The sequence below is a fragment of the Carassius auratus genome, chromosome 27, assembly GCF_003368295.1.
Source record: "Carassius auratus strain Wakin chromosome 27, ASM336829v1, whole genome shotgun sequence".
NCBI lineage: Eukaryota > Metazoa > Chordata > Actinopteri > Cypriniformes > Cyprinidae > Carassius > Carassius auratus.
Window position 1 is genome coordinate 30,764,400 of NC_039269.1, and position 18,912 is coordinate 30,783,311.

The following is an 18,912-nucleotide window of genomic DNA, read 5'->3' on the forward strand; positions in this document are numbered from 1 at the left end:
AAAATGTTTTAAAAAATCTGAAAATGTCAAACTCAGAAGAATGTTAAAAATCTGACACTTTAGTAGCAAGTTACGGATATGTAAAATGTTAATAAAATGATGTATTGAAAATTATTGATGTCTTTTTGGATTAGATTTGTATCAGATGCTATTAATGATGTTTCTTAATGGGAATCATGTTTTATTAAATTAATGTTTTTATTTGTATAAAACTAAATTTCTATTAACTATTCTATTAAGATAAATTAAATCTATATCTGTTGGATTGGATAAAGTTAAATATTTCTAATACATATTTCTTAAATTTAAAACAATTGTTTAATTGAATCTTTATATATTTGATTGAGAAAACTAAATTATTCTAATATTTCTTAAATGAGAAAGTTTGTTTTAATTAAATCTATATCTTTTTGTTTAGATCAAAAATAGAATTTAAATTAATTTACTTTCATCAACAAGAAAAATATACTTTCTATCAGGTTTTACTAAATAGTTTTCATAGACAGGGAAAATATTGTTTAGAGCAAGTTATTTATTTTTAATTGGTACAAGTAATAAAATATACATGTGAACCATTACCCTAAATTTTTTTAATTGGTTGAATGAAACATTTTTTTCAGTGTATATAGGTTGATGGGTTCAACCTCATAGCAATCACTTTAGGGCTGCAACTAACGATTATTTTGATAATCGATTAATCTGTCGATTATTTTTACGATTAATCGATTAATCGGTTTATGTACTTATATTTTAGTTTTTTCCATTTTTTCCCCAAGTAAATTATTAATAAATGGTCTTTATCATTCAGCATAGATTTTTAAGAGATTTTAACCATTTTGCATTGTCATATCCTCATCAAAAATATACCTGGAGTTGTTTTATTATGTTAGTAATCCTTTGTCGAACTCTTCTGCAATCAAGACACTGACCCATACTCTAGCAAAATTCACAAGGAGATTTCAAATATAGTTTTCACCATGGCAGTCCTTAGAGGTCCTAAAGCAGTTTAACATCCCAAACAAAGCTTAAGGAATCTTTGAGAACATATTTTCACGAAGTATAAGGATAAAACAGAATAAAATTGCAGTGCATTGTATTTTATTATTTACTGGGAAAAAGCTTTATAGCTTATGCTGTGAAATTGTAAACAATCCTTCGAAAAAAAGTGCCAATGGCATGAAACCTGAATGGAAATCACAATTTAAAGTAAAATCCATCAGAAGGTTGTCCAGAAAAAAAAAAATTGGGACACACACAAAAAACCTGCTGTGTGAAAAAGAGCAGTGAATACTTAGAGAAGAAGTGCATTTTAAATATACTCAAACATTTACCTCTCTCATTCAGTCATAATTAGTCTGCACGACTGAATTTTGAACTGGTAAACGACAAACTGATCACATAACATGTTTGTAAAGCTTTAAATGTTAACTGTTAAAAAGCAATGTTATCAGCTTTTACGACTAAACATTTGCAAACAACCTTGTACTGGAGAATCTGCACAAATAAAATTCTTAGGGGACGTTCACATATCGCACCTAAAAACGCGTGGAAAACGCTAGTCGCGCCGCTTTCTCCTTCTTTCCAAAGCGCTCGGGCAGAAGCGCCCCTGAGGCGTCTGCCTTTGCTAAGCAACCATGACGTGCTCTCTCCATGACGTGCCCTCTCCATGAAGACCCGGAAATTTCAGCAAAGGATAAATGGATGCGGTGTGGACGCGCCTGGAAAAACGGGCGCATCGCACCGTGTGCGTGTCGCGACCGGCGTCGCTTCCATTATGAGAGTGCATACTGCGCGCCTACATAGGAAATAACGAACTTGAGCACGCAAAAGACACGATATGTGAACGGCCCCTTAAACAGTTCAGTAGTGCAGAGTTTACAGGTTACTCTTCATTTTGAAGGCTCAAAGTAAAGTACTCCCGCTGAATGCTGCAGAGACGCTGTTCGGGAAGCACGTGACATAAAACGAGGCCAACTATTGGCTATTCGCTACTTCACCTGCTGTACTGGCTGAGTAAAAACCTCCGGTGGCTCATTACTGCCACACTTTGGTCACCGCAGATTTGAAATATGCACGAAATGAGCCGCTTATGGCAAATAAAATTTATTTAGCGACGAATCGATTAATAAATTAGTTGACAACTATTTTAATAATCGATTTTAATCGATTAAATCGATTCGTTGTTTCAGCTCTAAATCACTTAGCAGCTTGGATGAGGCAGGTGATTTGAGGTCAGCTCAGTACACTGATGGCAGTGCCATCTCCCTGCAGCGAGTGTGGATAAACTCCACTGGGTTTCTTTGTCTCTTACAGAACAACAGTGTCAGGCGGGATGTTGGCTCGGTCTGCGGTGAAGTCATTTGATAAAAAGAACTCCGACCGCGGCATTAACAGAGGACAGAACGAGGGACTTCAGATAAGGCTTGTTTATTTGGGCCAGCTATGTGGGAACAAGGATGCACTTGCGATGCACTTAGTGACATGACCACACTCTCAGACCTCTTTAAACAGCGAGGGTTTGACCGAGGGTTTGGATGGCCGAGTATGTGTGGGTTAGGAGTCTAGAGTGCTTTCTATAACCTATTTGATGTTTCCACCGAGAGAAAAATGTCAAAATGACAGGCCAATCGAACCTGCACTTAAAATCCTGACTGAGCACTTAAATCGTCCCAGACGCACACGAAAAACCAAAACAGATCTAAGACAGCTCACCTGAGTGAAGATTATCGTGACAGTCTTCATAATACAGCTTATTTTGATGACATCAGTTTCTAATCAACTCAAGAGAAAATTCACACAAAGTTCACGATCGACACATTTTCTTTGTCTTTTTCATTTTGTCATTTTCTTTACTGATTCAGTCAGTATGAATCTTCATTTTCTACCTACCTACTTTTTGTAATGTGATGCTTTTCAGAGTAAAACATGATGATGTATGAAACTATTATGAACAATAAAACCTAAAATAAAAATAATTTGGGAAGTCAAATTCAATGTCCTATTGAATGTTAACAAAGATAAATTGCACAGGCTGTTTATGTACTTGGTTAATAACAGGAAAAAAAAAAATAATAATAATAATAACACAAACATAAATAATGAAAAAAATCAAATATTAATAATATATAATATTAATAATAGTCTTTCTGTGCAAAAAAATAAAATAAAGATAAAAAAAATAAAATAAAAAGTTTAATAAAGGTCCAAAAACAACATACTGACAATTGTATAACTTCCTAACATCACCTCACCTAGACAGATTTACACATTAGTATTTCACGAGTGCAATGACATATGTGTGCATTCATAATTTATCAGATTTATGATTATTAGGCACGGTTGATGAACCGTGCTCACTGATGCATGGAAACGCGTCAAAGCGGAGTCACTCCGCTTTCCACTCTCCACTATCCCAGATGGTCCCCCAGACCCTCATCTTCCTCACACGCACACACACACACACACACACACACACAGTTTTGCTTTTCGTCTCCCTCCCCCATCTCTTTCATCCGCTCTCTCTTGCCTTCTCCGAGGCTCACATGGCTTTGACACATTGTTTGTGGTCACCGGTCTGGTTTGGCAATTAGTAGCCATAATCTGATATTGCTGATATAGGCTCAATGACAGGCTAATATACACAAATCTACCACAGCAAACACACTTTAAACCACAGAGGCCAATTGCCTTTCAATTAGCCACTAAAGAAGGGATCACTAACCCTGTTCCCTCCATCTGCTGCCTTCAGACACACTTCAGCTTGAAAATTTTGACGCTTTTGTGTGTTCTGTATGGCTGGAATCTAAATCGGACACATTAGAGCTTGCGCAGACATCATTTAGCAATGACTGTCTGAGGTAAATCACGGAACGTTTTAGTTTTACGATGCAAAAAAAGCATGCACGCTTAAGCAAAGTGAGTTAGAGAGCAGCAGAGGGTTGCAAATAAAACTGTGTGAACAATACACAGACTTACGCGATACCTGTATGAGTGTTTTCAGACAGAAAGACAAGCAAACAGTTTGTGTGATGGATGGAATTGGACAGGCAGTGGAGATGGAAACAAATAGACAATCCCTTCATGTTGGCTGTGTGTTCATTACTGATCTGTAGACCAATTTCTCCACACACACACACACACACACACACACACACACACAGCATGCCGAACTGAATGTCTTATTTCTGGCGCGACTGCAACAACCAGTCAACCACCATCTGTCAAATGCCAGACAAGGAGGGAAATATTTTTTTTTCTCCCCCTCTCTCATTCTTGCTGTGTTTCTGCTTGATTTTTCTGTATAAATCATGCACTTACGTGACCTGAATACAACATGACATCGGTGGTCTTCATCGGTGGTTTTGTTCACACACAAATGTTCCTGAACAGGACACAGGTATTACTAGTCCAATTTGGGTTTGTCAGTTAAAGAGATAGCTCACCTAAAATGAAATTCTGTCATTATTTATTCATCCTCATGTCATTCCAAATCCTGTCTGATGTTATTTCTTCATTGGAACACAAAAGTCTACATTAGACAGAATTACAGTCACCATTCACCTTCTATATGGAAGACAGATGCAATGAAAGTGAATGGTGACTGAGGATGCTGGTCTAAAACATTCTTCCTAACATCTCCTTTTGCGCAAGTCATACAGATTTTTGATAACGCAAATAAAAACCTCATTTTGGGATCCACCATCCTGAATATGAATAATAAATTCCTGTTTCTAGCTTTTTTAAAATATCTAAAGAGTAAACTGTATTATAAAAATCAGTGCATAGGTAATTTTCACTGCCCAAAATCACACTAAACCAAAATATCCAAACAGTCAGTTTCTATATTGCAAAAATTAATAAATAAATAACCCTTTTCCATAAGAAAACGCTAGAAAATTACATTTTTAAGCCTTTCAGAGAGTATCCTTAATGATGTTCCTAGTATGTAGCTGGCAGACCATTCTGAACCAGTTTAAGGTGGGCAAGCTGGTTTCTCTGGTCCTAACTGAAAATTTGCCAGTCCAAGGTGGTCAGTAGCTGTTCCAATCTAGAAGACCATCTTACAATAATGTAACATACAATAATGTTGATCATAAAATGACCCGCGACTACGCTCTTAACCACATGTTAAAATCCAGCAGTATTCCAACCATTCATTCCGTAACATTCAGCACCCCGACCATCCCGCGTCTGTCAAACCACCACAGAAACTCCTTCCCAACTCCGCTGGATACCAAAAGATCTCTTTCCATACTCGCGAATAAATCCCAGCGCGACTCTCCGCTGCGAGACATTCACCTGTCAAACCTGAAACACGGAGCGCGTCAAAGAGAGACAAACATCCATATATTTACCTTCCATCGCGAAAACGGCCGTTACAGCACACAAAACCGTTATTAATCCCACAGTCATGGTTAAAGGCATTAGCCGCGGTGTCCCCTTGAATTTGGAAAACCGGACGGCGTGGCGTGTGCTTAAAATCCGTCACTTGTCACGCAGGGTGATATTCCAGCGAGCGAGCGGCGTGGAGTCACATCGCAGGCAGTAGTAAAAGAGTGAGTGGATGCTGCCACGGACGCGGAGCGCAGAGACGAGAGCCTGGGGGAGACGGACCCCCCCGAAACCCCCTTTAAAACCCATGAACCAATCAGAGCCTGCACACCGAAAACCGCCAGCCAATAACAGACAGTCTCTCCTTACAGCATGCATTGTTATTCAAAACAAAAACTTTTCAGTGTTTCTCTATGAGGTGAAATAAGCGTTCGGTTGGAAGGGAAATAGCGACCTCACATGGCCAAAACGGAACTTCACCAATGGAAATCGCTTCAGCTTTTTTTTTTTTTTTTTTTAATTAAATTTAAAATTTTAAAATGACAAGCAATATTTTGACCATTTTAAAGTTAAACTTAGACATTAAGATGAATCTTTTTAAAATGTATTTATTTATTTGACTCAAAAGTGGTATAATAAACCGTAGTTTCATATACATATTTGTTTCATAAAACATTTAAATTTATACATTTAGCGGACACTTTTATCCATAGTGACTTTCTGATGAGGACAACAGAAGCAATCAAAACCAACAAATAAGGAATAGCCTATGTAAGTGCTGTGAGTGTGACAAGTCTTGGTTAGCCTAATGCAGTAGCAAGGTTTTTTTTTTTTTTTTTTTTTTTGTTCTTTCTTTTTTTTTTATAATAAATACAAAAACAAGTAGATAGAATAGAAAAAGAACATTGAAGGTTAGTGTTAGAGAGTCTCCTTTTTTCTTCTTTTTTTTTAAAGAAAGAAAAGTCAAAAGAATTGAGAAAGTTAGTGTTAGATGCTCTTTTTAATAAAAAGAAAACAAGTACATTGTATAGAAAAAGAGGCTCTTTAAAAAAAAGTATTGTATTTAAAAAGTACAAGTGTTAAAGGATCAAGTGTGTTTTTTAATAAATAAATAAAAAGGTTAAATTAGTTGAACAGAAATAGAATAGAGAGTGCTAGTAGAGGGTCAAGTACAGATGCAGGATACGTGTTTTTATTTAAAATGATATTAAGAAAAATATTAAAACACGTTTTAGTATGGATGACAGTGTTATAAATTAAAATAATAATTTATAACTTTTTAACTTTTTAAATGTAACAGGATGTTGCTGCTTTTGTAATGGACTTTAGAAATAACTTAATTAAAAATGTCAATATCAATGGCTTGATAAAGAGAATAAATAAAGAATGTGTCCCTGGAACATAATTCCGGTCTAAACAGGTGAAAAGCATTTGTCTAAAGACAGATTCGGCCCTGGTTTGTGTCTTTTCTCTGAAGATGAATGATAGTTTTTAGAATAAGCGTTTGACATGAAACTTAATAAAAATGACACGGTCTGAGTCTCTCTTGCAACAGGTCTGTCAGGAGGGATACATCAAATAGTTCCTTTTCTCTCTAATCATCTGGGCACATTGTAGTATAAGTGATTTTGAAAGCAACAGGAGAAGTAGATCTGACATAAATGCAACATCTTTCATCATCCTGCAAGACTTAAGCCTAAAGGTAAGACAGCAATTACAACTAAAGCAATCTGCAAAGTGGAAGTGGTGTACATGAAGCCGAACAATTAGAAGAGAGACAGAGAGCGAGTCAGAGAGACCATACAGTTAAGCAGAGGTATTACTGTAGTGACCGTCAGTTTTGTGTTTTATTTAAGCCTAAATATGATTAAATTCAAGTTTAAAGCAAAGTTTGAACCTAAAATAAATAAATTAAGAACAATGTTGTAAAATAATATACATCATACATCATCATAATGTGGACCCTATTTGGTTTTAATGTGATGGCCACGTCTTTTTGGTCAAAAAGGTTATTTAATAAAGAATACATGAAGACTATTTTTTCATTTTTATTAAGAAAAACAAATAGATCATGAAATGTCATAGGGGAGGGGGTTCAAATATCTTTGGGATAATTTAAATAAATGCTCTCAGTCAAAATAAATAAATAAACAAGCAAATAAAAAGTCCTTTCCCATGCCAGATATTATTATTTTTTAAATCATAAATTTATTCTTAATTTATTTTTAACTTTGGTTTGGTTTCTTCTACTCTAGATCCAGACTAAAAAGCAAAAAATGAAAGCAAAACCAAAACTTCAACCAAGCTAACTCACTCGTCTAACCAGTTCCCAACTATCCTTTTCCTGGGTTCCTTCTGAAAGCAAGTGTATGGTTTCTATATGAACCATGTCCGCTTAATTAACACTGTGAAATGTATCAGCGTTAATTGGAGCTCTCTTCATTAGCACACGGAGCTTAATAAGCAGAGGATGTAAATGAGTTTGAGCTGGCTGTGCGCAGTGGGCCACTGCTGGGGAACCGCTGTTCTCGAGCACTGACTTTACAAGACTACAGGCGAGACAAGAACAAAACCGACCTGTCAGTTGCGCACACACACGCATGCATGCACCTTGAGGTTTGTGTGATGCACGCAGCCAAACGGGTGTTCATGTGCCCTTCCCAGTGCCAGCAGAGTTGTTTTGAGAATTGCGTGTGCATGCTGAAGCCGTCATTATCTTCATAAGGGCAGGAGGAAGACATTTGCATCCAAATTGGACTCTAATTGCCCTGCAAAGTCAGGGACATTTTATAATTATATTTTTACAAACAGTGCACGTCACAGTGTCTACTCTCCCTCACTCTGTTCCCTTGGATTTAGATATTCTTACTTATTGTGGCATACTGCTCAAACTATTTTAAAAGGGCACAGGTGTATAGTATTCAGACACTTAAACAGAATGGGATACCATGCAAACTGGCTGCATATACGGAGGTCATATAATAACAGGATACTAGTGTTTGAGACATTTATCATTACATATTGCATAAGAGGGTCATTTTCTCTAAGGTACAAAAAATTGGATGAGAAAATAATTGACAGTTCAGAAATTAGCTCACCTTAGGGCAGATATATGAGGTTGTTATTGTATAAATATTCATGAATAAATGCACATAAATTCACAAATGCAAAACTGATGCATAAATAAAATCAGATCTACAAATAAACATAATCAATCTCTGGAAAATGTTTGTTTGTCTCTTTGAGATATGATTCCATGTGAGAATCTACAGCTATTCACTTGGGCAAAACCAGTTAAAACCGTAATAAATTGTAAAGGGAAAAAAATAATAAATAAATAAAATAAAAATGTTACAGTTTTAAAAAAATGCTACTTTTATTCAGCATAGACACATTCAAATTATTAAAAGTCACATTTTATATTTAAATAAACGCCACTCTTTTGAAATTGATATTAATAATAAATAAAAAAAATAAAAAAATGTATTACAGCTTCCTCAAAAATATTAAGCAGCACAACTGTTTTCAAAATAATAAAATAATACATGTTATTTGGGCAGCAAACCAGCATATTAGAAAGATTTATGATGGATCTTGTGACACTGAATATATTAGAATTGAAGAAGATTAGAATAATATTCCATAATTATTCATTCATTTTTACTGTACTCGAATTTACTCATATTTCAAATAATGACCAAGAACTTTAGAAATGTAGGTGGACTCCACCCACTGTCGACCTGAGCCAATCAGATTTTAGGACAGCATTTTGCAAATTAAATAAATAGCTAGATAATATTCTGATGATATCACCTCTCACGCGGTATGAAATTCCATTTAAACAGTATAAATAATAATATATTATTATTGTTTGCATGTCTTTTAGCTGAATACTATTGGTTCTTTCTGCATATCTAATCTGCCATCTGTGTGTTTCCTCTCCTCGGTGTTCAATGTTCCTTTTCTTAAAGGTGTGCTGAAACAGACGGTACAGACAAAGAGACGTCCTTCTGGGACAGACATCAGACGGGGGCTTTCCAGACCGGTTCTACAGTTATCAATAAAGAGGCCGTCCCACCTGCCTTGCTCTTTTCCAGTTCATCTCTTCATCTGCATCCCATCAGCCTGATTTGGCATTGGCCATCCTGCACCTGACAACACTCTCTCTCTCTCTCTCTCCTCCTCCACACACTGGCTCCTATCTCTGTGGCTCTTTCTCCAATCCTGGAGAGGAAATTCAATCGTTCTTTCAATAATCCCGTCGAGGCCCACGGCCAGACCAGTCTCTGCGGATATGACGGTCACCCAACAGTATTGCATTAGAAACATGGAGCATGTCGTTTCCTCCGCTACAATAAAAGCAGTACATGGCGAGAGGCCGCTGTATACTGACAGACTATTGATTACGCCTGGCAAATTACAGCTACAGCCAGGATGAAGTGAAACACCAGCACTGGCCCAGAAACACACTTCAAGGCTGAAAACACAGCTGTGTGTTTCGAATACACACAAGAGGGATCAGCACGGGAACATACAGTCTGCTGAAAACATTTACACTAGGACTAGGATAGGATAGAAAAACCTAAAATACAACTAACACATTAAGAAAAGGATCATATAAATCCAGCATGTGATATCGGAGGTTAAGACATTTCAGTAACTTAATAGATAGTCGACCCAAAAAAAGAACTTTCTGACATCCTTTAATACTCACCTTGAGGTTGTTCCAAACCTCTAACAACTTCTTTTATCGGTTAAAAGGCAGGAAAACAAATAGTTACTGATAGCCATTGACTTCCATATAGTATCGGGGGAAAATACTGTGGACATCTATTGCTGCCTACATTCTTCCAAATATCTTAATTTGTATTAAAAAAAATAAATAAATAAGATGAATACAAGTTTCAAACATGATTTGTTTTTGTTTTTGTTGTTGTTTTTTTTTTTTTTTTGGATGGGGGGCTATGAAATTAATAAAAGCTTTTTTATTATACATGGAGCAGGTCACTATACTAAAAGTAAAATAATATAACAATACATTAATTTAAAATGAATTAAATAATACAATTGTAACTAAATAATATTAAAATACAATACTACTGTAGCTACAGACGTTATTTCACAATATGCTCAATATGCTACATTTGTTTTCATATTAGAATTAACATATTTATAATAGTTTTTGATTATTGAAATCTGAAATATAGTAGTAGAAGTAGTTAATAATAATAAATCCACTTTCAAAAAGGGAAAATTAAAGATTTTAATGTTTATTTTTTAAAGAAAATTAAAAAACAATAACACACATACACACACACACATATACTGTACCCTCACCTGCAGGATTATTAGGAACAACATACTAATGCTGTTTTTGACCCACTTTCGCCTTCAGAACTGCCTTAATTGTGGCATTGATTCAACAAGGTGCAGAAAGCATTCTTTAGAAATGTTGGCCAATATTGGTAGAATAGCATCTTGCAGTTGATGGAGATTTGTGGGATGCACATCCAGGGCACGAAGCTCCCGTTCCACCATATCCCAAAGATGCTCTATTGGGTTGAGATCTGGTGACTGTGGGGCTATTTTAGTACAGTGAACTCATTGTCATGTTCAAGAAACCAATTTGAAATGATTCAAGCTTTGTGACATGATGCATTATCCTGCTGGAAGTAGCCATCAGAGGATGGGTACATGGTGGTCATAAAGGGATGGACATGCTCAGAAACAATCGCCTTTCTTACACATTCTGACATTCAGTTTGGAGTTCAGGAGATTATCATGTTCAGGACCACACCCCTAAATACATTGAAGCAACTGCCATGTGATTGGTTGATTGTATAATTGCATTAATGAGAAATTGAACAGGTGTTCCTAATAATCCTTTAGGTGAGTGTATATATATATATATATATATATATATATATATATATATATATATATATATATATATATATATATATATATATATATATATATATAATGATTAAAAAATAACAGCACATTTTAAAAAGATAAATTTTACAAAGTTATATAAAATAAAATAAAAAACACTGATATTAATAAACATCACTGTTTTAAACTACAGTAAGTGAAACATGCATCATTGCAAAAACATTACAAAGTACAAATGGAAACATACTACATTTTCTCATGACTTCACAAAATTGAATGCTTATTTCAGAAAGTAACGACTAGCTACCATATTGGACCAAAAAATAAATAAATAAATAAAAAATAATAATTTAGAGGTTGTCAATAAAATTTACTTAACGTAAAAAAAAAATGTCTAAGCATTTGGTAGTGCAATCAAATAAAAGGTCAAGAAAGAGATGGAATGATTTTGGAACATCATGTTTGCATACTGCTATTTCTGCCATATAGAGTAGTAAGTATAGTAAGCGAAGTGTGAAATATCATGACTAATATCACATCTGTTTCAACACATCGCAAATGGAAGGTCAACTTGAGTACATTATATTGAGGAATACAGTATTCCACAGAGTGCCACTGCTGTATAATGCTCATTTCTGCAAATGCCATCCAGGTATTCCACGCATACAGGAAAGTCTGTGCACAACATACTTAACTAAGAGAGGTATTCCATTCTGAACATGTTTTGTACTAAAATGGCCTACTAATGGGCTTCACCCTAAACGGAGCAATTTAATCCAGCATTTCAAGAAAACATATGAGGTTTAAAGTTTTATCCAAAACCTACAGTTAACCTTGGCTATCAAAGCTGCTCCTCCAATTGAAGCTAAAAATGCAAGGTTGCAAGGGGTGGTGCCGGACAACTTGGTAATTGCGAGTATTATTCAAAGTAATGATTTTTCACAGAAAGACAGTGGTACAAACTCAAACACGGCTCTAATCACCTTGAGATTTCTCCCCCGGGGAAACTTCAAGGGCAGAAGCAGAAATTCAAACAGACGATTCGTGCTCTAATGGCACATAAACAAGAGCAGGATCCACGCGCATCGCTGATTCAAATTCAAATCGCGATTAAATGCCAAAGCATCAAACGAAGCATTAACTAAATCTAACAGATACTTTAAAAAGTTAATCCACCAGCTAACAATATAGAATTACTTAGATATTTGAAACATGACAGAGCGCTTATGTTTGTTTCTTTTTTGTTTAAATTTACGTGCATTGTGGTGTTTCCATCCAGCATTTTTTATGTGAGCCGATACCCAAGAATTTGCATAAACATAGCTAAATGAAAACATATCTCCTGTTTAATTTCTGAATAGGATTGGATTTCAACAAGGTCTATAAGACACTGAAACAACATCACAGCATTTAATGTTGATTCAACTTGCAAAATCTAAACAAATTTTAAACAAATATGAGCAATTCAATCTTGATCCAATCTTAATGTTCTAGCAACACTGAGATGATAGTATTATCAAAATCAGTCCAGGAGATGAGAACGAGAGCAGTGAACACTTTAGAATCACTTTAGATTGTGTGTGTGTGTGTGTGTGTGTGTGTCAGGTACAGAACTAGGGCAGAGTTTTACACAAAACACAGCACTTTGTGCCGCTGCTACTGTCATCTGCTTCTGCTGCTCTCTGAGCCCATTCATCATTTTTAATGGTGTCTCTCTGCCTCCTCTTTTCAGTGAGTGTGTACTCTTCTGTGGATTTACGATGGTGTGGATTTGTCATGCCTACTTCCGACACACTAAATCCAACCTCTGACCTCTGGGTCATCTCTAGAGAGGAACTGCAGCCTGGACCAATCAATCCCTGCTTGCTTGCACTCTGGAAACACACAAGGGAGCAAGACAAGGAAACACACTTGAGTTTGAACTTGTTTCTTCTGATGCACATTTGCATTCTGGTCATTTCCACACAATAAACACACACAAAAACGGCACTGCTCAGAGTAGTGGACAAAGAAGAAACAAATACTCCGAGGAGGAGGGTGAATGAATGCTGCAAAAATCAATACTGGTTTTGTTTGGGCTTTATTGATACAGGTGTTGTGTGAGAGCAAAGGAGAAGAGAGAAACACAATAATGGAGAGAAAAGAAAGTCACCTCCATGTTTTAGAATTTTGTCACGTTTCAATGAACCACATTTAGTCTGGGCTAATGATCAAATAAATAAATAAAACAATCAAACAAAAATATTTTATAATGAATAAATAATATAAATATAAACATTTTGCCAAATAAGGTAAATATGAACAAATATTATTTGAAGTATAAATAAGATAATTATACATATAATTATAAATAAAACAAATACAATAAGATTAATATTGCACATAAATTACATAAATAAATTAAATGTTCACATGATAAAAAATATATATATATTATACTTATGATAAATAAAATATTTATTATACAATAAATAAACACATAAATAAGCTACTATTATTATAAACAAAAATAAATGTATTATATAAATAAGGTATACATATATAGTATAAATATAAACTAATATTATTTTATGAATAAATAAAAAATGTATACATCAATAAGATATATAAATAGGATAAATGAATAAGATAGATATTATACATATTATAAATAAATAAAACTAATTAATACAATAAATTAAATACACATAATAAATAAGTTATGTATTACACAATAATAATAAAAATATATCATAAAATTAAAATATTATACATATAATAAATAAGGTAAACGTTATACATAAATATCATTATAAGTATAAATAATATACTTAATATATTAATAATAATATATTAATAATATGTATTATATTATATTTTTTATTTATTTAAAGATTAATATTATTAATAATTAAGATATATAAATAATATAAATAAATAGGATAAATATTACACATACAATACACATATAATAAGATAAATACACATTACATAAATATTAAAAATATTGTACATATAATAACATAAACATTATACATAAGATAAATAAGATAGATCTATTATACAATCAATCAATACACACCCGTGCATGATTACCGTTTATACAAAATCCATATCTAAAATAGGACTAAGGGTTTTCTATACTCTAAAACAGCATCTTAAAGGTATAGTTCACCCCAAAATATTTTAGAATACATTTTCGTATTATATGGAATAGAGTATAGCAGGAACATTCAGCAAAACCTTTTTGTGTTAACAGATGAAAGAAAACTCTACAGGTTTGTAAAGACACATGGTTGAGCAAATAATGATAGAATTTATTTTTGGGTGAACTAAGGTTGCTGAAGAAGTGTGGGTTGGCCATCGGTTATTAAAGTAGGTCAACATGAGCAGGACTGTGGTTTCTCTGGTCACTGAATCACACAAATGGCCCTTCAACCATTTTTTAACAAGCTGAGAGTCGGTCTGTATGAATTCTCAACAATTTTGTCAAGTTGCATTGTAGATGAAAGCAGTTTTGTACAACACAGGAGACTTCTAGACCCTTCTAGTCTTGGCTGATCCACCTCAAATACATGAGCTGATGCTTAATAACTGCAGTTAATAATGAAAAATGTACTCACAGAGGCAAAACAGAGAGCCTGCCGCAAGACTGCGGCTAAATGTAGAAGAGTTATTAATCCACTCAACACACAGACAGATGGGTCCTGCTGTCTCCAAATACACACACTCACAAGTCTCCAAAGATCATGAGGCTATGCTCAGATACACAGACTAATGTGCTTCTTTCATGTCTGAATGGATCATAGTCTCCTCAGGGTACAGATATCTTCATAATTGGCCCCTAAAGTTGAAAAAAAGTGTGGTACTTGGGACTTCATTCTACCTATAAAAAGACCAAAAATATTAATGATGTGTTTTGATCTTAAAACAAGCCTTGACAGGGATTACTATAGATAACAAAGGGGCATTTACATAACAGTGAAAAGAATTCTAAGAAAAACTTTTGTTTTTAGTATATTGTGGTCATGTAAATGTATCCTAAAACTAAAATCAAAAACCATAAAAAAGTTGTTACTTGAAATAAAATAATTGCTGACTTGAAAAAAAAAAAGGAAAAATGTTCAACTAGCTGCTGAGGCAACATTTCTCATTTTAATTCATTTTACAGTAACTTGATAGACTAAAATAACTCAAACTAACTCTGAAATGCATTAGCATCAGATTCAGAATCAGATTCAATATTAAATATTAATAAAAATAATATAGTTTATAAACTAAGTATATATTTTAAAAGCTTGTATAAAGACAAAACACTAGAAAAGTATTAAATCTAGCTAAAATTAAAAGGAAAATCTAAAAATAATAATAATACAAATATTGGGATTAAAATTAAATATAATAATATTTTAATAATAAAAATATATCACTGGCCGTCAATGGTTTTCAAACTTTTGTAAGTTTCAATTGGCAAAATGTTAAATATTAAAAAAATGTGTTATAGATGGTATAGAACAATATTGAAGTACAAAAAAAAAAAATAATAATAATACCCAACTTTTCAGAAAAAGCAATACTTCTACGAGTAAAGCAATATTGTAACATGTTAGTGACATTCCCCAACACTGCATGTGTATTGTATGTGAGGGGAGCTAGCCTTGAAGCTTTCATAATTAAAACTCAAGCCCTGTTTGCCATCTTGGTCTCTCAGCAGCAGTCATGGTGATCTTTGGTTTATTGGATTTGGTTGGATTAATGAGCGTTAACTTCATTCTGTCATCATTTGAGACTCTGAGCTGACACTGCAGCAGAAGGTGTGCAGGTGGCAGGAGCCAGTCAACCTCTGACCTTCATTCATGAGCACAACATCATCCAGCGCCGAGAGGATGATCACTGAGATCTCTAACAGCTAATATGACAAGCTCTGGGTCCTGCTGGGAGTTTGATTTCATTATTGAAAGAGTGAACACACACTGATGAGACTGAGAGACACACAAACAACTGTTTCCTGAATGCTAGAATTCAGATACAAACTCATACACACACTTATATACAGTATATATACAGTATATATACAGTATATATATATATATATATATATATATATATATATATATACACACACACACATATACACATATATATATATATATATATATATATATATCGGAAAACATCAATTTAAAAATAAGTAAATGAGAAATAAACACACAAATATAGGCCTATCTCACGGCTTTGGCCAGAGTAAAACTCTTTTGCTATCGTCATCCGATTAACTCTGAGGAAAAGGGGAGCCATTTATCAGAACCACAATGAATAATGAATTTTCTAAAATTAAACACATAAAACATTTATAATTAAGGTCGTTAACCATTTTCAGGGTTAATTGGTGTTTCGTTCACCCCAAATGTGTGTCAAATAAATTTCTGGGGGAAAGGTTATCTGTTTAGATGGGTTTCTTTAATTAGCTTGTGACATTACTGACCGTCAGCACCATGACAACCATGAAAAAGCATATATAATGGAAAAGATTCCTCATGCTCGTGTGCAATTAGAGTTGGACTATTTGGATATAAATCTACCACAAAGCTTTAAATCATTTTATGACAATACGCTGCAAAAAGGGACCTTGCAGAAAACCATAAGCGCATCTGATTACCCATGTTAACATAAATTACAAAATTATGTAGACAGCAGAACACCATATTTTAAAAGCTCTCAAAACTTCCCAAATCCATTTCTGACAACTTTCTGGTGGAGCTTTTAACAGTTTTTTACTTTTCTTTCCCTTTAGAGAGACTGATGTCCTATAGACAACAGTAGCATCACTACAAAATTCTTTCTTCTCTTCTGACAGCTGCGGAGACGCACAAATCTCCTTAGATAAACACATCCCCCAATGAAAACGCGGAGAAAAGCTAGAATCATTTATTTTTCAGATCCCCTTAAAATCTCCAGACCGGCCCACTGCGGCATCACAGGAGTGTACCCACGGCCGCCCGAGAGCAAAGCGAGAGCTCACCCTGACAGAAGGCTTTATCACATCAAAGACGTTTCCCTAATCTCTTCCTGAAAAGCGTTTGAACTTTACCTTTCTGAGCTGGCGGTCTTGTGAGAGCAGCCGAGCTCTGACTGATAAAGATGGAGCAGGAAGATGGAGCAGCACAGCATATGTCCGAGGGTAAGGGTCAAGCCATTAAATCACGCTCTTATCTGCCGACACAATAATGAAAGTGCGCCTCCATTCCTCTTATAGCAAAGTCACAGTCCTGAAGCAGAAACCCAACAAAACACTTTCCACTGTGATATTTTTATAATGTAATATAACATGAAATGTATTTCACAAGCAATTCTAATTCTGTCATGAAACAGGATTTTCATTGAGAAAAAAGAGAAAAGTAACTGCCCAATGGGAAATTATTGGATTGGGAAAAGTGGCAGAAAATAGCACTATAGTAGCACTAAAGTCATGAGTTTGATTGCCAGAGAATATGGCCAAAATTAATAGCTCAAATTTATAAATGCAGTTTTATACATAATGTAAACATGGCTAGGCTTTGAATAAAAGTTGACTCCGAAATGCATAATACATGAAGACATTGTGTTTTTTTTTTATAACATTTACCAATTAATCTTCGACTATAAGTCCAGGAAGCTGCATTTAGAACGTACATTTTAAAATAATATTATATTATACTTAAAACGTCTCCCTCATTCTGTCTCCAGCGAGTTATGACTGGTATATGTGGCATTATCCATATCAACCACCAGGATTTATCAGTGCAAATATTACAATAGTGCCATAATACCAATCAGTGGCTTGCTGGAGGTACAAAGAAAAAACCCTTCCTGTGACATTTCTGCAGTCTGACAGCCTAATCTCGACAAACTTAAAGTTCATGTTCAAAGAGTCACATTACCTTAAAATGGCTTCATCACAAAAGACACACACTTTCTCTTTATTTCAGAAACATTTGAGATGTTTCTATGCTATGCAATAGCTTTGAGAAAGTAGGGCTCAGATTGCATTTGGTTTCTGTGCACTTTACAACTTTCTGCATTGCATAAAGATGTCAGATTTGTTGTGCCAGTTTTTAAATCATTGAAGGTAACTACCATTGTTTATAGCAAGTCTTAAGACCAACTGTAAAACAGCAAGCTCAAAAAGGAGACTTTAAAGTAGAGAGAAAGAATTTGAGCAAAATTTCAATCAGTTTCTGTAGAATGCAGGTTTTTGCGAACAAGGCTGGAACAAAGCTGGTTTGTCACTACCAACTAATCAGCTCAACCTAAATTAACTGGGTAAGCTAAGACCCCCATGACATGTCCAAAAGATAGACCATCTTGGACCAGCTTTGGACCATAAATGACCATCTAATATTCAAGTTAAGACAGAATTGAATCCAATAGAATCAATACTTTCAGTACTATAGGTATAGTCCATCTCCTGCAGCATGTAAAGATAAGTGTGATCTAGAGAGAATAGGCCAAGCATTGCCATGCCACTGGAGCCGACCGTCTCATTCACACCGCGCAAGAAGAGGAATGAGCATTTAGACAAACAAATCATTTCAACCCAAGATTGCTCCGGCAGCACAGAGCTGTTCCATTATCACGCCACGGCTATCTGGGTAACGCTCAATTACAGTGTCATTAGGCTGCCAGCTCTGGGAAATGAGGGGCTGACAAGAGGGAGATTGAGGGAGA

General features: G+C 34.8%; 1 protein-coding gene across 1 annotated transcript in view; it reads right to left on the bottom strand.

Moving 5' to 3' along the window:
* ephb1 (EPH receptor B1) overlaps positions 1-5,574 on the bottom strand; it is a 224,723-nt gene extending 219,149 nt beyond the window's left edge. The window contains exon 1 of the mRNA XM_026207140.1: positions 5,355-5,574. Within this exon, the coding sequence (XP_026062925.1) occupies positions 5,355-5,424 (70 nt within the window). The 5' untranslated portion in view covers positions 5,425-5,574. The remainder of the gene's footprint in view (positions 1-5,354) is intronic.
* Between the last annotated feature and the right edge of the window lie 13,338 nt (positions 5,575-18,912).